This window comes from Pipra filicauda, unplaced genomic scaffold (genome assembly GCF_003945595.2).
Source record: "Pipra filicauda isolate LSUMZ 115617 unplaced genomic scaffold, ASM394559v2 scaffold655_size181804_pilon, whole genome shotgun sequence".
Taxonomy (NCBI): domain Eukaryota; kingdom Metazoa; phylum Chordata; class Aves; order Passeriformes; family Pipridae; genus Pipra; species Pipra filicauda.
Window position 1 is genome coordinate 61,041 of NW_024104815.1, and position 27,109 is coordinate 88,149.

Genomic DNA, 27,109 nt, shown 5'->3' on the forward strand with positions numbered 1-27,109 from the left:
GAGCCAGTCTAACTCCCAGGTTTAGGCTGATGAATGAATGCAGAGTCCCTTGTGCCGTGAGCAGTCTCTTACCTACTGATCTGCTGAAGACAAAAGGGTTTTCTTCTTTTCAGAAACTGGACACTTGTAGCTCGTCGGGTCAGTCACACAAAGCTTCCCTGCTGCCAAAGGTATTCTTTTTCCCCTCGGGTTTTTGTTGTTGTTGTTTGGGTTTTTTACCCCAGAGAGTAAAGGGCAGAACAGTGGATTCAGCAGGGGCAAAGGGTGGAATTCGAGACTCAACAGGCTGGAGAACTGCAGAGCTCTCTCCAAAAGATGCTGTATTTCAAGGCGCTTTCATTTGCAAATCCTTCTTCATCCTCAGTGTCAATAAAACTGGAGGAGGGGGAGTAAACTTTTTTATCTGTAGAAATACACCGGACTCCACAGAAAGGGGAATGTGATACGAACTGGATTTGTGGCTGGACTTTTTCTTTTATTAAAAATCAATATATATTCAGACGGGAGACCGAGACAGAAGGGTTAAAATCCAATACGGTCAGCCAGGACCTGCCCGCGGTGCCTGGGAGGAGGATAGCGGTCCCTCGAGCTCGGCGGAATAAACAAAAAGCAGCAGAGTCGTAGTCCCGGTGTCGGCGGCGCCGCTGGGCTGTCAGTGGCAGCGCGGCGCGGGGCTCCCGCGGCCCCGGCAGGGCAGGGCGGCCCAAGGCATCGCGGGCTGCGCTCGCTCCCTCCCCGGGTTACCTGTGCGCGGCGGGGCCGGGCTCACGGGCGGCGGCACGGCCGGGACGGGACGGGCAGGACAGGGCAAGGCAAGGCAGGGCAGGGCAGGGCAGCTCCGCTCCTTCCGCTGCTCGGGCTCGGCGGCCGCGGGACGCGCTCGGCGGGGCGGGCAGGAAGCGACCGCCGGGCCCGCCCCGCCCGCGGCACCGCCCCCGCCCGCGCTATTGTGTGCGGGCACGGAACCGCAGGGTCCTGAGCTGGGGGGACGCGCGGGGACCAGCGAGTCCAGCTCCTGGCCCTGCACAGACACCCCAACAATCCCCCCCTGTCCCTCAGAGTGTTGTCCAAACCCTCCTGGAGCTCTGGCAGCCTTGGGGCCGTGCCCACTGCCCTGGGGAGCCTGGGCAGTGCCCAACCACCCTCTGGGGGAAGAACCTCTTTCTAATACCCAATTTAAACCTCCCCTGACACAGCTGCAGCCGTTCCTCAGGTTCTGTCACTGGTCACACAGAGCAGACACCGGAGCTGCCCCTCCACTGTCCCTCGGGAGGCTGTTGTAGACCACAATGAGGTCTCCTCTCAGTCTCCTTCAGGCTGAACACACCAAGTGCCCTCAGCTGCTCCTCACACGGCTTTCCCTCAAGGCCCTTCCCCATCTTCGTTGCCCTCCTTTGGATGCTCTCGAATGGCATAGTATCTTTCTTATATTGTGGTGCCCAAAACTGCCCCAATATTGCAGGTGAGGCCGCCCTAGTGCAGAGCAGAGCAGGACAATCCCCTCTCGCCCAGCAGCGATGCTGGGCCTGATGCTCCCCAGGACCACCCTGGTCCCTCCACAGAGCTGCCCCACCAGTGTCCCCACTGCTCCCCGCCGCTGCTGAGCACTGTCCCTGCCCTGGGGAAGTGGCAGAGCTCCGGCCCAGCCTGAGCTTCGGCCGCGCTCCAGTCCCGGTGCTCCGCAGAGGGGCTGTAAGGCCTTCACCCTACGAGTCACCCAGGCACCTGTGGGAGCATCCACAGAAGTCAGACCCAAGGTCTCACACCCGACCCACTGAGCCGGTGGAGTGAAACAGGTTTATACCAACGTACACCGGCCAAGGGGCTGACTCACCCACTTTTTCATGGCCAAATGCTGAAAATAATTGAAAGTGCAGCAAGAACTGATGATGACTAACTGCACACAGGCAGTATATTAAAGGAGTTCCCCGTATGTAGTGTTCTGCTTAAAACCAAAATGTACATCACGGAATCTTCCAAGGCTCAGCTTATCCTAACAGGAATTATCCACAGACCTCTACCACTCTACCACAGCGGGATTGAATGGTCAGTGTGGGAAGAGGAGGTGGAAGAAACTTCAGTTCTTTTCCCCAAATACAACCATGGTTTTGCTTTGTTTCAGCATTTCACCGCATAATAAAAGATGATGGCCACGCTCAGAGACATCTTCTGTCTAAGGCTTTAAAGCCTGGAATCACACTGTAGAATTTCAACTTCTAAAATAGCTTATCTTTAAATATGTCACAACCTTTAAAGCAAAGCATGTCTCCCCACTCAAAAGCCAGTAAAAGGACCCCAAAATGATAATAAAAAGAAAGACTTAAGCCAGTCTCCCTCTTTTAGATCTAACAGGAGTTGGGAATGACAGCTCTGCAGTGGAACCAGCCTCTGCATCAGAGAGGCAAAGCTCTTGCTCTGAAATGGGGTAAGCAACACCAACTTTTCCTTGCCCCATCCCTGTAATCAGGGCAAATCCCCAGCCCAAACAAAGCCGAGATAACAAACTGGTCTTTCAATTGGGACTTATTTGTGTACAAACAATGGTACCCTGTCTTTCTCACAATCCACCTCCAGCTTTTGCATATAAAGCAGTAGAATCCTTCCCCAGTGAGGTCACTCCTGTCCTGAACTCAGGAGGAGAATGATCTCCCAGTGACAGCTTTCACTTGGCTCCTGGTCACTAACTTGGAATTTCAAGAAAGAGTGAAACAAAAAAAATGAATGAAACTGTCACAGTGTGTCCACAGCTGATTTAATACACAGAGCGTAACCATGCAAACATGAAGCCCATTAAGTAGTCCCGGTATGACAAGGTGTGGCCGTAAGACACCACCAGTTTCCAAAAGTACTAAAAGTGAAAAAACTGGCCACATGTCAAATCCTTCACTGTGAAATTCTGCCTTCATGTGAGGAGACATGACATGATTCAGCCATTTACCTCTTACTTGCTCTGCGCAAACGAATCCTTTCTGACATTCTCAACTCTTAACATTGAAAAGAAGCTCTGGACAAAAGTTCAGGAAATCAAACTGCAGAAATCCCAAATGCAGAATAAATATAAACATCTATTTTTTCGCCTCATAATCGACATTCATTCATTGGAACGTTTCACTGGAACAAATGCAGAAACACACATGTAACCAGCTCATTGACATCCTGTAACCCTACAGTTTGAAAACACCAAAGGAAAAGGGCAAGGCAGAAGGAGCTACTGAAGCACATATTTGCTTGGATGCTGTGGGGTAGAGCTGTAAGGGAAACACACAGCTACAGCGAGTGGAAGAGTTAGAAAATGTGCCTCAGTCACACATCCTGTCTCCCTCCCACATGCTCAAAGAAAATATGGGAGCAAAGCGAGAAGGCAGAGTCATCAGGAAAGCACAACTATTGCTTCATGCAGGCACTGGGAAGGGGTGAGCCTTGCCTGAGGCGTGTTAACCCCAGCTCCTCTGCCGCTGTTTATTCCAGGAGCACTGCTCGTGTTTAACCCACAGTTGGAGATACCAGCACTATCGAACTGCAAAAGAACAAAGCTGCATGAAATCCAAACTCTCTTCCTTACAATACTCTCCCGCAGTATCCTCCCTTCACCCAGCTCCCGCCCAGCGCAGTCCTCAGGAGCTCCAGCGCTCATCTGAACGGCTGCCAGCAGAGGAAGTGAGCGGTTTCCACACACACATCACGCCACAATGTGGGAATTCAGGAAACAACACAAGAAAGGGGTTCCTAATAACTGTTCCAGCGTACTGGGGCCAATTTATGCAATCGCACAAAGGTGACGGTAGTTGTGTTAGAAAGCACAGAAGATAAACTCCACAACGGCAACTCAGTTCAAAGCAGGAAAATAAATCTTGGGCTTAGGAGCTGTTTGGATGACCGGGAATCGCTCCACCCACAATTTTTTAAGAGGTTGTCCTTCACATTCTTTAAAATTCCTCCATCTTAAACTTCCTCCCTCCAGGAATCACTGTAGCTCTGCTGCCCTTTGTCCCCAGCAGCTGGAGCTCAGGAAGCTGCTGATATTATCCCTCCTGTACAGACACCACCGCTCAGTCAGTGGAGAGGGGCATAAATTAATTTCCATGGATCTCTGCTCTTGGGCCAGTTTAACAGAGCTTTTCTTCTTACACATAAAAGTAAACCCTTAGCAGGGCTCGGAAGTGCCATTGTCTCTTGGGACCAGACAGTACATCCCCACCACCACCAAAGCTGGATATTCTTTGCCCAGTCTGTAAACACATTATTGGGTGAAATAAGGACCCTACCGTAAATAGACAGTAATGCAAGAAATAGTATAGTAAAAAAGACAAAGAAGAGGAGCTGAGTACGTTTACTACGTGAGCAGGAGCAAGGAACAGACATTTCTGAAAAGGGAGATCGTATTTCTTGTCACAGATGCAAAAGTCACAGAATCACAGAATGGTTTTGGTTGGAAGGGACCTTGCCATGGTCAGGGACACCTTGCCATGGTCAGGGACACCTTGCCATGGTCAGGGACACCTTCCAGTAGACCAGGTTGCTCCAAGCCCCATCCAGCCTGGCCTTGAACACTTCAGGTCAGTTTGACAGATAGATTCATTAAAGAAAAAGAAGTGAACCAACACATTAGGGGATACAGACCAAAACAAGACTAAAACATTTCAAAACCTGGTAAGAAGCGCAAGAAACGGGTGAAGAAAGTACCAAGGTATAGGAGTGGTTTGTGCAAAGTCAGTTCAGTCTGGACTTGGAGAGTCTCTGAGAGTCACAGGGCACAGGCCCTGCCTTGCTGCCCACACATACGGTGAGCCCGGACCTGCAGCACTGCAGCTTTTGCTGCAGTTTTACCACCTGGTTTTAGCACTCAGCCTTCAGGGTGGTCATGGCCATTTCAGAGTCATAGGCAGAAGATTTGGTGTTGCTGCTACATCCAGCCCTGAGCTGTAACAAAGCCTGAAGGACTCCCTCAGGTCCTGCCCTTGGGTACAGCTGGAGACCAGCTGTGACTTCTGAAGAGAAACAGAATCCATCTGACAGACACGAGATTGAGGCATGAATTATATGTAAACCCAGTTATCATTCACCAAGATGGCAATGACAGGTATTCACAGACCAACAGCACCAGAAATTACTACCATGAAACTTGACATGCACAAAATCACTAGAAAAATTCTCCTTCTCCAAGCACACAAGCAGGAATAGTTACACGCTATGTACTCCTCTGGCCTTCACTAAGTGATTGCTGTGTCTTTCTACACAAATGTATTATTTTGCCCATTCTGTATAATCAAACTTTGATGACCACATAACTTCTCGGAGGGAAGTAACTGATACAGAAACTTTTGCACAGACAACTTAATATCCTGTCTGTATTGTGATTTACGTGGTAACACAGCTCCTGCTCATCTAAGGTTTTGCATGCTACTGCCTGTGAAGATTTTCAAAAGTATGTCAGCTTGGGAGGTACCTCTAATGGAGTGTAACTCAAGTGCAGCATGGTTCCTGGGAGAAGAAAGGGCCTGCACAGGAAGGGGCAGAAAAGGAACAGCTTACACAGTGAAATGCAATATAGAGGTCAACAGTCTCATGTCACCCGTGAGGTGATTGATCAGGTACCACCTGTAAGGAGAATTATTCTAACTGCTGAACTCTGGCCCCTTTCTATGCAGAATTTCAGAAGAAAGACGTGTAACCAGGAGAGTGATAAACAACTGCCAACTATGAAAAAATAAACGTCTCAGCTTTGCCCTAAACACATTCACACCCCAGTGCCCTACAGCTAAATGTACTTGGGGCAAAATAAGGACAGCAGGGTTAGTCTGGACAAAGGGATTTCCCTACAAGACACTATTCTTCTCCCAAAGAGGGTTCTGTAAGCCATTAACTAATGCCTATCATAAATTAACAACCTTGATGTAAAAAAGTTGACCATCTCCCTTGCTTACCTGCACTCTTGCCTCTCATGTCTCCTTAAAAAAATCTGCTGAAATGAATGAAAAGATTCCTTCAACGTCCAGTGGATTCAGATCAGAGTGAACCCTAAGACATGGAGGCCCTGGACTTCAACACAGCATTTGTTTGGCCTCAGCGACTAAAGAACGATGAAATTAGACAAGAACAAGATGCACAGCAGGTTCTGCAGCAAAAAACAGACCTGATAATCCTGATATTGCAATGATCATAAAGACTGTGAGGGGACAACCACGGCTGATTTAAACCAAAAAGCCGAACCTCTTCCAAGTCTCCAGGCCTTGTAATGGTGCAACTGTATTGATAAACACCACGGGGATGGGGGAGAGGGGGTGCTTTTTGATTTTAAGCTCTTGCAACTTCTTTTTAATGCTGATGTCAAGCAGACTCAGGACTGAGAAATGAAAGAGGCCCAACCAACAGTAATCTTTGGCTGGAAGCAAACTTCCACAGCCTGGGAAGTTTAAAGGTATGGTCTCAGTGAAACACTGAGTGCCATACACATGCTAGAGCTCTACAAATTGTAGGAGCAGGACCATCTTCCCCCAGCACAGAGAAGCTGTACTAAAGAGTAAACAGCTTGTTTTGAACATGAAATTAAAGAACAGAAATTAAAGGAGAAATAATTTTATGAACAAAAAAGGTCAACGCATTGGAACAAAATAGATTAATTTCTGCTAAATGACTGCTTCAAAAAGTGGCAATTAGAATTTTTCCGAACACAGTTAGTTGTGCTCCTAAAAACAATCCTGTAGTAAGCTACGAAAATATTGATAATTAGAGACAGCAAGGTATCAAGTTACAGGTAATTGATTAACATTTTGTTTTCACATAAATGAAAGACTAAAAACAGAATTATGGAACAAAGTCTGATTAGATTTTAGAATCGAATTCAGAAGCTGCTGCCACATTCTTGAAGAGCCACAGCACTCTCTGCTGGTGATCTTTGTTCAACAGTTATTGAGAGAAAAATGAGGAATGAAAATGCATTATGTTCTCGATGTGAAATGCCATTTTTCTTTTAAATGGATGATTAATTAGATCTTGGAGCTAGCTATGTTTTTGGAAACAACACAGTCATTACTAAGAACTGCTCTTACTATGGGCAATCATCACTCACTGGAATAAATTTCACTGTCACAAATAAACATCTGATGTAGATGCTTCTCTCAGCAGAAAGCACTTCTGTGGTGCTGTAGCACAAAGACAAGCTGGTGTGAGAAATTCTCATGATGCCAAATGCTTTGGCTCCACCCTGACTTTCCATCAATTTTAGAGTCATGCCAAGAAAAACAGCTCTCCTTAAAATTAAGTCCTAGTACAGCTCCAACATCTTCCCCGACAGGAGTCACAGTGGAAATGCTGCTGCTTTAATCAAAGCAAACCTGCTCCCAAACCTGTCTCTGTTCCACCCTTTGCCAGGAAGCTGGAAAGGCTTTGATTTCCTCTCCCCAGGATGCACCCAAGCCTTGCCCACACCTCTCCTGGATTACCTTACCACACCTGAGCCTGCACAGGGACAAACAGACCAGCAGCAACAAAATAAACCCGAGGCCAAGTACCCAGCTGACAGCTGTCCCAGTTCCCAAACTGCTCAGATCAGGCATCAGTAAGAAGGGTAAAAACTGGCAAATTGAATCCGTGTGCAGCTCATGGAAGTGGGGGAAACAAAAGAGACAATGTTAAGGACAGAGTATTCATTAGCAAAGGGCTTGAGTTTCTTGGCTTTTGCCATCTGCTTCCCAAAGGCCATTTTTCAAGGTAGCTTTTTGTTCTTTAGTTTCAAATGTAGTCATGGAAAGACATCATACTCCTTCTTAGCTGATGAACTAAAGCTCAGTACACACTGAACAGCTTAAAATAATTGTCTTTTAAAATCCCCGGGGGCAGGAGGGGAAAGCAGTGTCAAAGCTGGGGTTTTTCTGCCGGACTACAGCAGGATTTGCATCAGAGCTTTACCTGACAAAACTGATCTAAAGACCTCAGCCAGCTCCCCAAATATTCATTTACACTACGGTAATAAAGACATAAAGAAATCCAATGTTTACCAAAAAACAATACACGAGAGTTCAGAATGCAGTCCTATCAACCTGAGTCACAGCAAAGCCAGGGCTCAGCTCTGCAGGGCCGGGCTGGACCTGCCATCACAAGGACCTTTCAATACCTGCAAGGCACTCAGGAGCTTGTTAATGAGGATGGCTTCGAGTACTCGGGATGCTGAAGAGATGCATTGGGAAAAGGGGTCCCAGTCATTCCCAGGGAGGGGCCTGAGGTCTCTGGTTTTTCCACCTAAAGGGACAGAGTTGGCCCTCTGAGCAGGCAGAGGGTGCAGCCACAGCTGCATTAAATGGTGTGGGAGCAAGAGCTCCCAAAGCCCCGTGGTGGGTCTGTACCCCTCCATCACATGGGAGACATCTGCAGCAAGACTATGAATCCCCTGGCGCCCAGGCCAGGATTCTGAAAGCAGCTTCATGTCTGGTAGGACACAAATATCACCTTAGGATCTGCTTCATTATGTCCCCACATATAAGCCAAATTTTGAAAATCTGACCTTTGCTTCTTCAGAAAAATCTGCATTTTGCTAATCCTGGGGCTTAGAGGGGAACTGGTGTAGTGCTCAATCCAGAAACTGCAGCGATTAAGGTGAAGTTCTGGAAGTTCAAATAGGGGGTCAGAATTGAAACCCAGGGCCTATTTCACTGTTTCAGTCAGAAGATATTTGTATATTCAGTGCAGCAAGACACACAGCACTTTCAACCATTTTTCTTTATGAAGTGAAAAGTGGGAAGAACAGAGAGAGAAACTGCAGAAACAGCTTAGAGCCTTAAAAGGAATACACACAGTGGTAAAAAAAGTGAGTTTTAACATAGTCGTAAGTCAAAGTCAGGAATAATTGTTGTAATGCATTCTGCTCCTGACAAATCTCAAATTTAGAAGAGCTTCACATCTGCTGAGAGTCCCAAGAAACTTTTTAAGCATTCAGGGCTCACCGACACTTGGCAGAGTAGGACAGAGTGACAGCCAAATGCCAAACACAGCTCCGAAACACTGCAGGAGGAACAGACATTCCTGCCTAAGGGATCGCAGCAAGTTTCCCATCACAGAAAAGGACAAAAGGTTTAAAACCTGAAGTTTTCTACTTTTCAAGGAAGCTAATATTGTGGACATAACAGCACCCAGCAAGAGATCAGTGATCTACAAGGATGAGAAGATGCTCAAAGCCTTGAGAACCTGAGTAACTACAGGAAATTACCATGATTACTTTTTTAATGTTATTAACTATACATGCCAGACTGCTCCTAAATATTCTCTTCCCACATTTCTACCCACACCTTTACCTTAGTACCATAGGAATTCTGTATTCAGCTCTGTCCCTTGATCATTAATGCACAGACTCCTAAGCTTCAGACTTCAAAGCAATGCACGGCTAAGAGTCACAGGCACAGGACTGGGACAGTGTCAAACTCTCCCTCCACCTTCTCTTTGACTTCACCGTAGGAACACCTCCTTCTACAGGAAAGCCACTGATTTATGTGGGGCTTTCCACAGATTAAGTTAATAAGGGAACCCAACAGTGCTTCATCTCCTTCCACCTTCCAAACACCCGAAAATCAAAGGAAATGGGAATGTCTCCTGGGGTAAGAGAAAAACATGAGCACTCCACAAATATGCAAGGGAAGAAACCAAAGGCTTCATTGTGTGGATATGCACTTCCCCAGGAGCCCTCTACCCTTCTCCTCCCTCCCATAAGTCGCATATAATGTTCTCAGGGAGACTTGGTTCAACTGCAAGGCCTCACCCACACTGATCGTCACCTACAACGGTGGTGGTTTAGTTTTATTCATGATTTTTCTTTTAGATTTTTCTTTCCTTTGTCCCTCACTACTTTCTTCTGCTCCAACCCTCCCTCTTTCTGCTTCTCAAAATGTCTGCATTCCCTGCTTATTTCTGCAGATTCTCTCCTCTCATCTGTAGCACATTTCCAGTACTCAAAGCTCCAGTCATGCCCCACTGCTCAAAGCTTCCAGCATATGAGAAGGAATTACACTTAACACAATACAAATGAAGAAATTACAGCACAGATATATCAAGATATAGGTCTCTACAAGACCTAGGGGACTTAGGGACTCATTTTAAAGTAACTTGCAATCAGCATTCCTTTGAGCTACATTTGAAAATTACACCAGCATTCCCTGGCAAAGATTAAGCCCCGTCAGGGTCAGGCAGAACGGCAGTCTGGGCTTTTCCAGCTTGATTTGTAGCTGTTCTTATATCACCAACTTTCAAGGAAATTACACACCACCAGACTAACACAGGTGCAGTTTCTTTAGTGGTAAGAAAGCTGCTACAGGTCATCAGATGCAGGAATTTTCATCAACAAGATGTGCCGGCTCTGAGCTGTTAGACATTGCAATGGTACAGTGGGAGAAGTGTTGCAGATACACACACTTCAAAGTGCCTTCACCAGTCTCACTGTCCCTCATAAAACACTGGGCTAAAGCAAAGTACTGATGCAGAGGGTGTAACAGAGGAATGATTTACTTTCTGAGAAGGTGAAATGTAAAGCCCAACTCAGAAATTTCTCTGCCTAATGAGAACGTTGCAATTAGGTCATCACTGAACACTGTGTAACCACAAATCGGAGCAAAAACATTCCCACAGAATAACTAATATGTGACAGGAGGCATTTGGAATGAGAACAAGATTTCATCCACGTAGCCCTGCTGCTGAATTATACAGATAAAGAGCAGCCCTGAGATAGCCAGCTCCCCACACACAGGTGTCGGGATACACAGACCCAGTTTAGCAATCTAGAGCCTAAATTCCCAAACAGGAAAGTTCATGTCCAACTTTGATGAAATCTGACAAGGCATTCAGAGCAAGTTTCAGGGTCAGAATTCTATTTAGGTCATGGATGAACTGGATCCAGGCTACAATCTTCTTTATATCTTCTATATGCTTCTAATTTCCAAACCCTATTTCTGCTAAAAAATTCAATCAGTTCTATGCCCAACCCTGCTCAGCTCAGGCTGGACATTCTGGTAAACACGAGACCTGTATTCAAATGACAAGATAAGGGAACAACAGAACAGTCTCCAGACTGCTTTGGTCACTGAAACACCCTGCACTTGGTCCTGCACTTGGAAGTACCTGTTGCTGGGACAGACAAGTCAGGAGAGGGAAGATTTGTGGGATAATGGGATACTCTTCTGATCAGGGAGATTAGGTTACGAGGCCATGCCTTGTAATCTAATTTTTCATGTTTAATGAAAAATTATCATTAAAAAGTGGAGTAAAGATGAACTAAAGCGGAATTTGCTATTTTATGCTGCATTAGAGCTGAATTGAGGATCATTTATTAGAGGCAACACTGAAAATTTTAACCTGAAAATTGAGTGGGGATCTTCTTGATGCATCTCACGATGGGAGAGTGCAGGTGGGAATGCCAAGGACCAGAGTCTGGGCCTGGATGTTGTGAGAAGTCCAAACAGCCCACCAGGAGTTTGGAAAGTGTTGGGCTGTCCCACCACGTGCTGGACATTGGTGGGACTCTGGCTGGTTACAGCCCCAAGAAAAGCAATGAGCGTCTGGGATCACACAAGTCCCTGTGTCCACCACAGCTCCTCCACATCAAAGATTTGGCCTTCCAAGCACTCACCTTCCTCAAAAAGTACCCCGGAATTGAGGCAGATGGGATTTGAGCTGCTTAGACCATGGGGCAAATACCACAGTGAATATTCATGGCCCTACCCGACTCAGTCTAAGGAAAGGCCTGAGGGCAGAGGGAGCAGCAGGGATGGCCAGAGCCAGAGCGTCTAGGGGGCTGGGGTGGGATCCCACTCTCCGACAAGGCAAAGCCTTTAACTCTTCGGGGATTATCACCCTCGGACTGGCATTCTGTCCTCTCAGAGATCAAAGCAGGAGGATTTGGACACGTTCCTGTTAATTTGGAGTTGGGTCAGGTGCGGATGAGCTCCTGTGGGACCGGGACGAGCGCGGGAAGGAGGGCAGAGCAGGGGCCATCTCCCGCAGCTGGGGCAGAGGCCCCGGGCCGTGGGTAACAAAACAGCGCCTGCACTGTCCGGACTTGAAAATGGACCTGGGAAGGGGCAGGATGGCTCTGCGTCCCCTTCGCACCGACCCCCCCGTCCCCACTGCCACACACGCCCAACAGCCGCCACAGCCCCTCAGCGCCGCTTCCCCACGACCAGACTCTCCCCAGACCACCGGGGGTGCCCGCGGCGACCCCCGAGCAGTGTCCGCGGTCCCGGAGGCTGAGGGATGACCCACAGAACCGCCCCACGGCCGCCCTGGGAGGAGGACATCTCCGTCAGGGCAGCTCCCCTCCCCGCCTCGGGGGGACCGTCCGGGCGGTGCGAGGAGGGGACGGCGCCGGCCCTCAGCCCCCTCGGAGCGGCCTCGCCCGGCGGCCGCAGCCTCCGCTCCGCTCTTACCCCGCGGGCGCCTGCCCCGGCGGCCGCCCGCTCATCCATCCTGCGCCGCTCCCCTCCGGGCTGACAAAGCCGGCATGGCAATGAGGGACACCAGGGAGCTCTGGGAAGTGCCCACCCCAGATCCAGTGATTAACTTTCACCAGGCGGCTGCAACTACGGCACCCGGCATCCCCCGCCGGCCGCGCTGCGGTGGCGGCCGGGAGCTGTAGTTCTGCCCGCCCGGGCCGGAGCGGCCTTGGCTCGGGGGAGCCGCCGCCTCGGGCAACCACGGCTTGAGCGAGGAGGAATCCCAGGATCGATTAGGGTGGAAAAGACCTCTGAGATCATCGAGTCCAACCTGTGCCCGATCCCCACCTTCTCACCCAGCCCAGAGCACTGAGTGCCACGGCCAGTCCTTCCTTGGACACCTCCAGAGATGGGGACTCCAACACCTCCCTGGGCAGCCCCCGCCGATGTTTAATCACTCTTTACATGAGGAAATTCCTCCTGATGTCCAACCTGGCCCTCCTCTGGCACAGCTGGAGGCCGTTCCCTCTCCTCCTGTCCCTTGTTCCCTGGGAGCAGAGCCCGACCCCCCCCAGTTCCCCCCTCCTGTCAGGGAGTTGCAGAGCCAGAAGGTCCCCCCTGAGCCTCCTTTTCTCCAGGCTGAGCCCCCCCAGCTCCCTCAGCTGCTCCTGCTGCTCCAGCCCCTTCCCAGCTCCGTTCTGTTCCCTGGACACGCTCCAGCCCCTCGATGTCGTTCCTGAACTGAGGGGCCCAGAACTGCCCCCAGGATTCCAGGTGCAGACTCACCATTGCCAAGTACAGAGGGACAATCACTTCTCTGGCCCTGCTGACCACACTATTCCTGAGAGGCCAGGATGCCATTGGCCTTCTTGGCCACCTGCTTTTAATGTTTCTTCTACAATATTTCTAACTAACACCATTCCTTGCCCCAGAAAGATTCTCAACAAAAGCAATAAAGATGTAAAAACCAGACTGTCAAAGATTCATGTCTAGAAAGGTTGCCATGTCAAAATAATTTAGGAAGACCAGTATGACTCCAGAGGATATAAAATTTAATAAGAAACTTCTAGATGCCTTCAGAACATTTTAGCACCTGGCAATAGTCAGGTGCTAAAAAGTATTAATAGGTAAAGCTTAAAAAAATCTGGAAACCCTGTCACTCAAGTAATCAGCAGCTGGTCATCAAGTGTACAGCTCTTGCGATCTCATGTTGAAGTGTTTCATCCATTTTTATTTACAACCCATAAAGTATCTCTCTGGCCATGCAAGGTTTGCTGTGTTAAGCACACAGAACAATGCATAAAACAAGCCATGTGGAAATAAAAGGACATTTTAGAGATGCGAGTACGAAGCATCCAAAGTCAGGTGGAAAAATGCTTTTAAGCACAGACATCTGCACTCACAGAACACTATTACTCCTTGCTGTTTTTGATTAAAGACAGCTTTGTTTTGTTACTTTGGATGAAGAGAGGAAAAACCCAGCAGAGTTAGTGGCCACACACCAGCTTCCACCGTAAACATCCAGAAGGGAGGGATGGAGGGAAAGGCTGTTACTGCTCCATGGGAATCCAGCAGCATGGGGGCATAAGAGTGACACAAAAATGGGCTGTGCAAGGCCTTGTTTGCAAAAGCAAGACAAGAATGTATTAAAAAACATGGTGGAATGTTTGTTTTTGTAGTACTTGATTTCCGAAATCCAGTCTTTTTGTGGCTGACAAGCTCCCTCCTTTCTTTGCAGTTCCTGCAGCTGTCGGGGGTCTGCACTCCTGCCTGGGGAACACGAGTACAGCAAGCAAGCCCTCCCAGAAAAAACCTGAATCATTCATGCACAACCAGACAATGGTTGGAAGAGTCACAAAGGATGGGAGGAGGAGGAAACCACGGCGCTGTAGTCATTTGCATTATTTCTAGTTTCTTTGCAATAGTCACTTTCAGCTGTAAAATGTAACAATTATGTATTTCATACCTGTTTCACCACTACTGGGCTTTAATTTGCATCCCACCATGATCGAGTAAAATCTGGCCAAGAGGTTGTGTCTCTTGAAACATGCGCCTTCATTTTGTTTTGGTGTAATCAGGTACATTCATAGAAATTAACGTAAAAGGGTAGTCTGTGTTGTGGTCTCACATTCCCTCCATGGTTCATCCTGGCTGCTTTATATTGTGCAAAATCTCATGGGAAGAAACACCACCACTGCAGGGGATTCGCTAGGAATCAAAACAGGCTATCTGTCACTGCTTCCACACCACTTTTCTTGGATCCAGCAGGAAGACACACCGGTTCAGCTGGAGCACTGCATCTCCTCCCAGCTCTTGGGTTGTCCAAACCCAAGGCCAGGCTGAGGCTGGAGAAGTCTCAAGTTTGGTTTAGAGCCACCCTGTGCTCACATTTGGGTCCTGCAGCAAGCACAGGAGCCAACACATGACAGCCAACACATTCCCAGTATGGGAATCCAGCACAGGACCCATGTTGGTGGGCCTCCACTGACAGTCCCTGTGGCTCTGCATGTGCTTTAAGCCACACTCAAACCTCACTGTCCAACTGTGCAGTTTAACTATGCTACTTTTACTGCTTTTAGGACTACAAACTTGAGCAAAGGCTCATTGCATTTGTTTGCCTGTAACTTCATTTTTACCTGCCTGTTTTCAAAATTTCCCCTATATTGACATGAAATACATTAGTTGCCTACTATTAGACAAGTTCTCTAAGTGAGAAACACTTAAACTTGTTTTGTTGGTTTTTTTTTACTTGACTTACACTTCAAATTGTCATCTTACTTTATTACTGGATGGTATGGAAGTTTTAACATAACAGCACATCTGTAACAATTTACTTCCCTACCAACCAAGTCCCCTTTGTTGATGACTGGGTGCTTATAGATCCACTGGACAAACATAAAAAGGAGATTTAGAAATGTAAGTAGTTAAAGTAGGAAAATTAGCTCTGATTCCCAATGCTAGGAAGAAGAAATTTTAATTGTAAAATCTGAAATAAGGACAACATACAAACTGGGAGCACTTTAAATACGTTTATTCAGCAGCTATTACAACCAGCCTCCAAAAAATTGGAGTCCGCTCTTGTTTCTGAACCGTGTCAAGTGATGAAAATGCCTCTAAGATGGAAGCTGAACAGTGCACTCCTTTCTGAGATATATGTCTAACAGGGATTAATCTCTTTGAAAAGGCAAAATATAAATATATACACTCTAAATTCACAACAACAGTTTCAACTCACTACATTAATTTAAGTGGGATAACAGTGGACAAACCCACATCATGTAAACTGCAGTTGGAAAATCTCTGCTCTCTCCTCCTCCAAGCCTGTCCCGTTTACATTCTGGGATGTGCCTCTGGCAGAGCTGGAATACAGAAGCTGAAGTGTTGGATCTCAGGGGCTGTGCACAGGACGGGACGTGGGGCTCTGCTCTCTACACGTTGCTCAAGGCATCCACACCAGGAAGAACCTTCCCTGTGAGCAGTTAAAACACACCAACAAAGTTAAGAACCCCTCTGTGCTCAAACAATTAAGCTTTCCTTTACAGCTTGCAACTGCAACAGTTATACATATTAAAACAGAAGTAAATCAGAATTCCCAGGCTCAGAGTGGAGGAGCTTGGCTCCACACATGCTCCTGAGGACCACTGTGGTTACATGGACACTGCTGCACACAGCAAGTCCTCCTGCAGCCCCCCACAGTCCCAGAGCACAGCTGCCCCTGGATGTCAGCAGAGAGATTCCCAACACACCCAGCCATCAGTTCTCAACTAACAGTAAGGGTACATTTCTATCCAAGTCTCTGCTAAAGTCACATCCAAACACTCAGCATCTTTTTCCACTACATTTGATGGCAAACGGATTTTTTATTGGATTTAAGGAGTTGCTGCATGTTTTCTTCCATCCCTAGTGGCATGTAAATTAGAATTTTGGAGTGTGTAGTGGAAATGTTAAGAATTAAGGAAAAAAAGCCTCCTACAAGTCTAAAGTCTTTAACTGAGACTAAAACACCCAGATCAAGCTATTTACGTGTCTCAATCCAAGTGATGGAAGCAAGGAATATGCTCATCTTTGAGTATGAGGGCCCAGATTATTCAAGTGCAATGTTTTCTAAAGCATTTTTAGCTTTTTGTCCTACTTTAATAATGAAGAGACACCACTCTGGTTTTGCCTTTTTTCAGAAAACTGACCTTCTAATGCTCAAGCTGTGCAACAGGACTGAATTTTAACACTGTTAACAACTCATGGTTTGCTGGGGTTTCAGGGATTTTTTTTTTCCCTTTTTAATCTTCAGAAGCTTTTCTAATTAGCCAGACTTCCGTTACATTTAAAAGATCACACACACCCCCCCACATTTTGGGCCAAAACTTAGCCAAGTTTGTCCTTTTGAATACACAGTGTTTCCTTCGAGCCATCCGCATTCCTTCCCTTTCCCATCACTCCCTAGGCAACAGAAACAAAAGCTCTGTCTCCCATCTAACTGCTGGAAATAGCAGCTGCAAGGCAGTTTATTGCAGTTTCTCCTCTCCAGAGGAGCTGACAGCATTAGGTGATTTACACACACTGGGAAACAGCTAATTAGCAGAGGAAAGGAAAACTCGTTTAGAGTACACTGTAACTCGTTAGAAGAATGCTGCCAACCCTCACCATTTTGAATTCCAAGTACCCTCGTGCAGGGTTGTCCCTGAGCACTAGAGGGCTCCCCAAAACCAGGGAATTCCATACGAAGGGCTGAAAAGACCAGCTCTGAAGAATTCCAGACTACTCTGATGAGATTTCCTTAACAGAAACCAGGCATTTTAACGGGCTGGTTAGCATGTCCTGAGGAATCACCTACAAAAGCCCACTCTCCGTTTGGTTTTCTATTCCAGCATTTTTGTTTTCTGGGAGAGGCAGACTTGGCTGTTTGCAGGAATACTCCATTTTCCTTCCTCTATGAGGACTACAAAAGAGCAGCAGGAGGAGCTCATTGCTCCAAAGCTATGTCCAAACTCCACATGGTTGGACAGAGAAGACATTCACTCTATTGTTGTGCTTTCTTGACTACCAACACATAATAGAGCACCCAGGACTTTGGATTTACTCATAGTGAAGATAAAAGAGCAGTTACCCTCTAGCAGCTCCAGGCTGGCACCACCTCCTGTGCTGACATGGCTGACTTTATCCTCAGTGTTCCACTTAGCACAGCAAGTAGCTGTATCTCCACCACCTGTAGCACAAACAGAATCAATGAGACACACAAGAAATTCAGATTTGATTCACCTGAAGGCCCACAGCCTTGCTACAAGCTGGTGTTGCTCCCAAACACTCAGCATTAGGACATGCAGCAGTTTTTAAAGTCCCATCTCCAAGCTGAAGAACAGATGAAAACATGAGGAAGGGAAAAAAAATTTGACAAGTATTTTTAACATGATGCTGGCAAGCAGAAGCTTCCTTGGGGCATTTAGAAAAACAACAACAAACACAACTACTAACCAATAATGGTGATGCAGCCTTTTCCAGTTACTTCTACAACTTTGTCCATCAGGGCTTTGGTTCCTTTGGAAAACTTGTCCCACTCAAAGACCCCAACTGGACCATTCCACACGATTTGCTTGGCCCTTCCCACAACTTCAACAAACTTCTTCACACTTTCAGGGCCGCAGTCCAGGCCCTAAGGAAGGGAGAGAAGCCACAGATACGGTCACTGCCAACCCTCACCTCACATGCTCCATGTCCAGCTGGGATCCCCTCATCCTGGATCTGAAGCAAGAGTTTCTCTGTATGCACTGACAGATTTGCCAGCAGTTGCTGCAGGAGAGGAGAGTCTGGTGTGGTATTTATCTTCCTAATACCAGTAAGTGAATTTTAAACCAATGTCAGATGCTTGAAGCCTTAGTTAGAAACCTTTGCCAACTCTACTTAAATTCCAAATAAAAGGGATTCCAAATAAAAGGATTTCTACTGCAATCAGATCTGAAAGTTGTAGAGGAATTTTGCTGTTTTAATCCAAATCTCACAAAAGCTACTTTAGACTTAGAAATTCAGGACAAACAACAGGGCTTCAATTTCACTAAATCAACCAACTCTACACAGCTTGAGCGCCCTCAGAAACATTTGCCACAGATCACAATTACTGCTCCTGCTGCTTTAGGAGGTGTCCTGCCCACCCCACTGCTGCCTTTCAGTGCCTCCTTTCGGTCCCTTGCCTATTCAAACCTACCATCCAGCCAGCAGGGATGCCTGAAGCCACTGTGGCTTCCCCAGTCTTTGCATTCTCATCAAATTTGTCAGCAGTGATGAAGTCAACAGGCAGATTAATCTTCACACCGTTCTTCTCTGCCTTGGCCATCAGGTCCTTGACAATTTTTGACCCCTCTTCATCAAACAGAGAGTTGCCAATCTAGAGAAATTATTTGGGAAAAGAGAAAAACGTTTGTTTAGTTCCTGGTCGTTACAGAAGAGAACAGCAGCAGCCAAGCCCAACTGCTCAGCAATTCTGGGAAGCCTATTTTCTTAAAGGATCTAGTGAGACATGGGCAGTAATCTGAGTTTTGCAAAGGGATTTTCAAGCAACTTCTCAGTGCTTCCTACTCTTCCACAGAGCCGAGACAGCCAGTGCCCCACATCAGGACATACAGGGGCACTCAGACCACAGAATTGCTCTCTTCTTACCTCCATGTTGTTGAGCACTTTGAGGAAGGTGAATGCCATTCCACCACCTATGATCATCTCATTGACCTTATCCAGCATGTTATTGATCAGCTGGATCTTATCCTGAACTTTGGCTCTGGCAAGAGAGAAAAAGAAAAGAATGAATAATGTAACCACAGCCCAAAACTCCTCAGGTAAAACTTACTATCTAGTAATCTTTAGCTAAGACAGAATGAAGCCTTGTAAGGACTTTTTGGATCAAAGCTGAATTAATCAACTTGCTCTTTGGTAATGCCAGTGTTGTGATTGTGGCATGTCATGGTTGTTTTGAGAGAATGAACCAACAAAGGAATTGTTGGGAATGGGCAGAAAGGGAATTTGGCGAGTTAGCAGGCCAGCATTACACATCACCTTCTCAGAGCATTATTCAATTCTCCTTTTTTTTTTTCTATTTAAATATAAACCTCATTTGGCACGTTAGAGCCTGACTTCCCCTGACTGTCCAGCAAAGTTAATTCACCTGATGACATACACTCCACAGAGCTGCCCCCTAGACTGGGCACAGACGTGACGAAAACGGCCTCAACCGGAAAATATTTCTGCCCAAAAGCAGTTCCTTGGTTTGCACCTTCAAGACCCTTTGCAAAGCAGCTGCCAGGGCAGAGCAGGGCCTGCCCAGCTGCAGTAGGGCACTGTTGCATAATGCCAGGTCGGGTCAGTTTACAGAGTGCTGAGCCTGCAGCCTGTACCCTGCCCTGGGGAGGGAAGGTCACTGCCCATGTCCCGGGGCTGTTCCATGGCTGTAACTGCTCTCCCAGTGCAGCCAGACAAGCTGCTGGGCACTGTCTCTGCCTGGGGAATGCCAGAGGTCAGGAGATGATGACCAGACCCTGATCATGTCCACAGGAACAGACACGGTCAGGAAGCTGCTCTCTAATGCACATCCTACAGAGATCTCAGGACTCAGCTACAAATCTGAACTGTAGGTACACTTGAAAGGAAAGCACTTGTTTGAAGCAAGACAAAACAACTTTTAATCTCTTACAGAGGAGCTAGACAAATACAGTCACTATGTTGTTGAGTCTTACCCTCCAAGGATTGCCAAGAAGGGTCTCTCTGGACTCTCTAGAGCTTTGGCAAAATAATCCAGTTCTTTCTTCATCAGGAAGCCAGCAGCCTTCTGAGGCAGATTGACACCTACCATGGAGCTGCAGAATAAAAGTAAAAAGTGAGAAAAGGGAAAATTTTCTATCAGTACAGGTGCAAACATCCTGGTGTCTCACAGCATTACAAAGCCAATCCTTCAGTCAGCTGCAGCAATAAGAACAGCTGCATGAAAACACATGCATGAAAACACACACAGGGGCTTTGTTTTCCTAGTTTGATAAGATGGCTGTACGTGCTTATGTTCTGAGACTGGTTTTGCCCACAAATATTGATATGCAAGACATTCATAGTATTAACTAGTGATCCGAAACACTGAGGGACAAATAAGCAGAGCTAGAGCAGAGATTTCATCTTCCAAGACAACCACTACAGTTTGCAAGTACATGTATCTAAACACATTTCATGAGAATAATCACCAAGGAGAAATCAAGCTTTTGGAGAAGATGTTTGTTGCAATTGCAGGACTATTTACACAAGCCCTAAGCAAGTAATTTTTATATCTTCAACGTCTAAAAGTCACTGCAAGTCTTAGGCTCTTGTTTCAGCTGTCTCCTGTTCCCAGAGGCAAACTTGAAAGAGCATACACTGATGACAAATACCTCCAGTAAATCTATTACTCAAGAACAAACACAGCACAACAGTACTGGGATAAGCCCAGAAGGAAGTTAAAACTCCTTGTAGGCAAAGCTGTCTGTGTTTCCATGGCAGCCATGGTTCTGCAGTTGTGCCTGTGGAAGGGAAATGGGTACACACCTGTGAGCTCGGTGGGCAGTTCCAAAAGCATCGTTGACATAGATATCTCCCAGTTTGGAAAGAGAGGCTCTGAAAGCCTCCACCTTCGGGGCATCAGCCTTGATCTAAAAAGAGAAATAAGGACAAGTTTGTACACTTAAGAGTTGATTCTGAATCTAATGTCAAGTCAGCAACTTGACTCATAAGCCCAAAGCAAAGAAGAGTCAACAGGAGGAACTCATCAGTTCATCCGGTGGGTCACTGTATTTCAGACCCTCTTTCCCAGTCCAGCAGGAGTAACAAAAAGGTTTAAGTGGTTTAAATTCCAGATTAAACTCCCTGAGACTGTTCCACTTCAAGTTTACATTCCATAAACAGAGCAGGAATGAATTGCAGCACTACCAACCTTTCAGTGTCTCTCTCCAACAGATTTGCAGCTTTGTGTGGTACACACAGGTAACACAGGAAGGGGCAATGCTGAGATCAGACTAAACAAAGTCATGCTCGATTACTGAAGAAAGCAAGCATAGTCTCCAAGTGCCACAGGTAAAAGGATGAGCTCCTGGAGGACTGATTTAGCAACTGCACTGAGGATTAACTCATAAACAGTCTGATAAATAGCCTGCACACTACAACATGCCACAGTGAAAGCAGCCAGCTCTGGAAAGCTAGAGACAGGCACAGTGTGTAGTGGGCAACAACAGATATATTTCTGTTAAAACACTTTTTCTCCATCTCTCAAGCATCCTACCAAATCCTTCTGGAATGGCTTATGCAGTAGAGTTTTCCTTCCCATCCCGAAGAGACAGCAGAGTTCACTGGGACAGCAAGTGACTGCTCAGACCTAGTTTCAGCCACTTGCTCTTGGGGAACAGCCCATTCTGGCAGTGAAGCCATCACCTCTCCGAGTGCTTTCTGCTCCAATCAGCTCATGTCAGGCCCCTGCCAGCACCCAGATATGACACCACAGGAACAATGGCAGGAAGGCACTGCAATATATGGCAGGTGGGTTCAGCCCAGCTTTGGGTGCCCTTTGCAGCCCAGCCTGAGCAGGAGACAAGCCAAAGGGACTACACAGATTCTACATCAATGCTAACAACTGCTCCTTCACTCAGTAAACTGCCTGGCTTTCTGCAGAGACTAAGTGCTCCCATTAAAACCAGTGCCATCTGCAAGCAGAACACAAGAGGTTCCAATGAAGGAACCACTACCACTCCATTTGCTTTGGAAAGCCACAGCTTAAGCACCAGTTAGTAACACATAGTCTTGTGCTGCATCACTGTTTCCACAGCACTGCCTTTGAGCTCCGGCAGGATGAGAAGCAGGTCTGACAATGGCACATCTCTTGTGCTCAATGCAGTGTGTGTCTGTATGCAAACACCCAGCTAAATCATCTGGGAGTTAGAGGAATGCACAAAACCAAAGGACTGCTTCCCAAAGAAAATCAAATCCTGACCCCGCTCTTCTCCCTGCCACATACTGGCTTGCAGCAGTTCTACCAGTGAATAATTCCTGACTTCCTCATTTCTCCTTGCCATCTGCACAGGCCCACTAACTCTCTGAGCTGCTTTTCTAAGGCCCAGGAGTCCTGTGTCAGCCCATAAAGGGCACCACTCCGTGTCACATTCCGCTCCACACACTGGATCCAAATGGAGCCCAGGCCTGTGTAAAGCCAACGGGGTCAGCATTGCTAAGAAAAGCAGCTGTCTGGAGCAAGCACCCTTCCTGACCTTCAACTAAAGGTCAGAGGTACAAGGCAGCCTGGTTCTAGATGACTGCTCCTAAGAGTAGACAGGCTTAAAGAAGGGTTTGATAATGCCTGTGCTACAGAATGTTTAAATATTACATTAAAATATTAGCCACGTAACCAAGAAAGAAGCATCATTCTTATAGGCCTAGTGATAATAAACTAGATAATAAACTATCTCCAACAGACCTTGGTTTTCATTCTAGACATCCAAAAATAAAGTCTAACAAGCAGCAACCAGTTTCCTGTACAGTCCTATTTTGTTAGTTTTTCCTTCTTTTACAGACTACACCACCTTCCACAGAGTCATCTATAGCCTTTCACTTGAAGTGTTTCATCTTGGAAACTCAATGCATTCCACTTAACTTTTGCATAGCAGTGGGACACGCTGAACTAAATATCCGTGACATCCTTTTGGGAGGAAAATCATAATCAGTGTTTTAGACAGGCTGCTGGTTCCTTGTCAATCTGCAGCAAAGGAGGTCGTAAGACCAGAGCAGGCATACAGGAAAGCCAGACTTGAAGTTTCACCTTGTTCCCTGAAGCATCCTTCCCTTTCCCTTCTTCTTCTACATGGAATCGGAGGTTCTCTAGCAGGATGACGGAGCCAGCAGCAGGATTAGCACAGGCTTTCTCCACCTCAGGGCCAACACAGTCCTTCAGGAATAAGACCTCCCTGCAAACACAAGACAGACACTGTGTGACTCTTCCTGTTGGAAAGGAAAGCATCCAGGTCCACTGCCAGGGGGGGCCTGATGCCCACCAGACTGCTCCTCCACCTTACCTGCCCAGGAGTGCCTTAAGCTCCACAGCTACTGGGGCCAAGGAGAACTTGTCAGGCATGGGAACACCATCCGGGCGACCCAGGTGACTCATCAGAACCACTGATTTGGCTCCATGGTCCAAGCAGTGCTTGATGGTAGGAACAGCTGCCTTGATTCTGTAATGGCATAGAAGAACAAATTAAAAAGGATTCAATCAGTTTACCAGGCAAACAGACTAGAATCACTTACACAAGAGCCCTGGGAGTTGTCCCTCAAAAATGATAAAAGAAACGGAGCAAAAGAGCTGGACAGAACAATTCCTTAAAAAAGCATCAACAAAATTCCCCATCCTAGCCTGTTTCATGTTTCACTGTTATATTCCAAGTGACGTAGGACACAGAAGTAAAATGTGTTTTGTCATCTAAAGTCTGCTGATTGCTCAGCTATCATAAGAAATGCCAGGACAGACTTGAACATTACCAGGCTTCCTGGGTTAGTCTGTGATCCTGCACCAACAGAGAAATTATGGGAATACTGGGCAGTGAGCACACAGTGGTGAACAAAACCGGCACCTGCCTGCAAGTGGGAGACCAGCAGGACAAGACATCTGGTATCACTGTTTCTAACCCCCAAGTCTTTGTGTGCTGCACTGCAACAATTATTCTAACATAAGCCAACAACTTAGTGTAGTTTGCTAATAGTGGCAGGAGGGTTAATTAACAATTGTTGGACTTGCTCTGAGACACCTTTAATATTCTGGGATGGGCAATGGCAGCTTAATCACCGTAATGTTCCAGGTACTGGGCTGAAGTAAGAGAGGAAGCAGACTCCGGGGCCTCCATCTGGGATGGAAATTATGGCTCACCTCTGATTGTTGGTTATTTTGTGATCCTTCATTGGAACATTGAAGTCAACCCTAGAAAAAAAAAGCAACCAGAAATAAAATTACATATTCAACAAATTTATTTAATAATGAGTGAGGGAACCTGTCAGTAAAGGTGCTGGCTAGATCAAATTAGAGTAAGATGTTCAGCTCTGCCTTGTACTCAAGTTCCCTTTTGAAATCAGTGTGTTATCAACCATTTCTGCTTGTGATAACAAAACACAGAGAACAAACACTGCTGGAATGACTCAGTAAAGCTGGGCCACCAACACCTCCTAACGCACCTCGGTAGCAGTGATGCTGCACAGGAAATAAAACTGAGATTGAACCTTCTATTTTTAAACAGCATCATCTCAGATCCCACACGAGGAGCTTCCATGGGAAAGGAAGCAAATAATGACAAATGACCTTGTGTTCTCTAAGGAGGTCTCTAAAATGCTTGGCTGGACTACTGTGGCGAGCAGGCAGTCCAAGGAAGCTTTAATTTCTGTTCTCTGCAGCTCTAATCTCTCTGCAGCTGAGTGCTGTGGCTTAGCACATTCTCCCTGGAAGACCTGACTTCGATCTAGAGGTAACTTCCTTGGTCGTGCCAGCTGAAGGGATGGAAGGGAGGAGTCTCACCGGCATCCCTTGTGCCCATGTGCAGGAGGCCTCGTTGCGTAAGCACAGAGGCAGAAATCGCTGGGAGGCCCGGAAGGAACCCCCAGGACTGTAACAGCGCACCCGAGCGAGGAGAGCCAGTGTGCTGCTACAGTCCATCTGTAGTCCTACACACTGAACAACAACCGAACTCAGCAACTCGCACCAAAGAATTCTCTGACAGCCTACTCAGCACGGGAAACAAACGGGAAGATGGACGAAAGCTGCCAGCAAAACAGGACTAGCTGAGCAGAAAGAGATTGAACTGGCAGCCCCAGAGCACAGCGAGCTGATTCTAGAAAGGGGAAGAAAGGCACCATTATCGTGCCATTATCCTAAAAGGAGAGAATAAAAGAACAGTTTGCTTTACAGAGCCATCAGAACTACAAAAGAAAGACCCAGCTCAGCCCTCTTCCCCACTGCAGACAATTGAAATCTGAGCTCCCCTGAACCCTTTCTCCTCCCCATTCCCAACTTCTCCTCATGGGCCGGAAGCTAAGCAGGGTGTGAGTGTACCTAAATTATGATGGACATGAGCAGAAAAAGAAGAGGTATCGATTTTAGTACTACTGAGAGCACATGGCGACTTGTTTCAGGGAGATGAAACACAGGCAGGAAACACAAAGCTTGGCAGGTCACCTGCAGTGTTTGAATAGCCCCTCACAGAATTGTAAAGGTAGATTTGTGCATTAATTATTGGAGATTTCAAGGGGGCAAACCCAACCCATCCTCTGTCAAGGCACGGCTGCTCTGTAAAACGGCTCAGAAAAGGGGAAAAAAACAGTCAGAGAGAAAATAGAAATCGGGTGCTACAGAGATAGAAAGATCTTTTGTTGTACCAGCTTTAGGAAGCACATAGAAATCCTGAGCAAGCTTCTTCAGTACTCGCTACAGGGGCTGGTTTCTGGTAATTAAATTTCTAGAGAACTACTTCAAAATAAGGTTACAGAGACAAGAAGAAAAGAGCAAGTTGTCTGACAAACTACAGGTAAAAGAAATTATACTTTTGCTATCCCTGCCTACTCACAAAATAGTTAACGGACATGTAGCAGCCACATCATAGTGACCTTGAACAAACTATCCCCTAATAAGAGTATTTCGAGCAACATGTATCACGACGTACCTCGCTGCCCTTATCTCCCAGGATTTGGCAGCAATTCCAACATTAGGCTTTCAGGCCTTGATACTTTGTAAATAAGCTATGAACTTCGATTTTATGGTTTTAGAGCAGGATGTGCTGAATACCTGCGATGATGCCTCATCCCTGAAGTGTCCAAGGTCAGCTTGGACGGGGCTTGGAGCAATCCGGTCTAGTGAAAGGTGTCCCTGCCCATGGCAGGGGGTGAGTTTTAAGGTCCCTTCCAACCCAAAGAGGATGGAAAGAGAAGAACTTTAAGGTTCCTTCCAACCATTCCAAGAATCTGTGATTCGACTCCTGCTGCAAAAAGCTGAATTATTAGCGATATTTGGGTAGCTGGACAGAGCCACAGCTTCGCTTTTTTATTACAACGCTTACTAAATTTGCAGTAAGGAAAAAAAAACCACCTCGGAAATAAGTCCTTTTGGGGTAGTTCTCCCGCCCAAAAGCAGGGCAGTCTGGCTGGATTTCCCCTCAGGCCGCCTGTGGCCGACACACGTGCGAGCGGAGCGATCCAGGGCGGCAGAGCCGGGCCGGGATTTACGCCCTGCCCGGCCGGCACGGCCCATCGCTGAGGGACGGGGGAACCTCTACAGCAGGCGACTAGGGAAAAAAACGAAACCAAAACCCCACAGATCGCGACGTGCTGGGCCTGGGCACAGCGCTGCTGTCTGGGGACACCCGCTCGGCCTCAGCGTGGAGGATGGGGCAGGGCGGCCCTCGGGAGACCCACATTCCCCCCACAACGCCTCACCTCATGACGACCCGCTTGCCCTTCACATCCACCTTGTCCAGGGTGAGCTTGTTGGAGAGAGACATGTTTGCTACCGGCCCCAATCGCTCAGCTACCGCTCAACTCCGCTCTGCCCACTCGGCTCCGCCGCCGCCGCGTTCTGCCGCAGCGCCGCCCGCGCCGCCACCACCCCGCCCGCCTAGCCCCGCCCCGCCCGTCACCGATTGGCCCGCGCCGCCCACCGCGCGTCGCTATTGGTAGAGCCGCCC

At 47.2% G+C, this 27,109-nt stretch overlaps 2 protein-coding genes across 4 annotated transcripts in view; both read right to left on the reverse strand.

Annotated features, from left to right (window-relative positions):
• Nucleotides 1–12,530, reverse strand: part of AMOT (angiomotin) — a 57,697-nt gene extending 45,167 nt beyond the window's left edge. Inside the window, exon 1 of one of the 3 annotated variants that reach the window (XM_027715986.2) lies at nt 12,405–12,530. The gene's annotated coding sequence lies outside the window, so the exon portion shown is untranslated. Of the gene's footprint in view, nt 1–72; nt 841–12,404 lie in introns of those variants that run through there. The other 2 variants (XM_039388479.1, XM_027715991.2) reach the window with 2 other exon arrangements.
• A 2,894-nt stretch (nt 12,531–15,424) lies between these two features.
• PGK1 (phosphoglycerate kinase 1) lies at nt 15,425–27,041 on the reverse strand. Its single transcript, XM_027716016.1, has 11 exons — nt 26,862–27,041; nt 24,313–24,363; nt 23,468–23,623; nt 23,215–23,359; nt 20,958–21,061; nt 20,126–20,245; nt 19,059–19,173; nt 18,607–18,786; nt 17,880–18,057; nt 17,515–17,613; nt 15,425–15,879 (listed from the first exon to the last, which is right to left on the reverse strand). Exons 1-11 carry the CDS (start codon nt 26,924–26,926, stop codon nt 15,839–15,841), a joined length of 1,254 nt encoding a protein of 417 aa, XP_027571817.1. The 5' UTR covers nt 26,927–27,041; the 3' UTR covers nt 15,425–15,838.
• Nucleotides 27,042–27,109: the final 68 nt, after the last annotated feature.

Excerpts from the sequence above, each read along its gene's own strand:
- PGK1 (XM_027716016.1), bottom strand. The coding sequence starts at position 26,926 with ATGTCTCTCTCCAACAAGCTCACCCTGGACAAGGTGGATGTGAAGGGC. Across the intron at positions 21,062-23,214 it reads AGGATGCTTCAGGGAACAAG|ATCAAGGCTGATGCCCCGAA; the intron begins GTGAAACTTCAA and ends TTCTCTTTTTAG. Across the intron at positions 19,174-20,125 it reads TTCTTGGCAATCCTTGGAGG|AGCCAAAGTTCAGGATAAGA; the intron begins GTAAGACTCAAC and ends CTCTCTTGCCAG.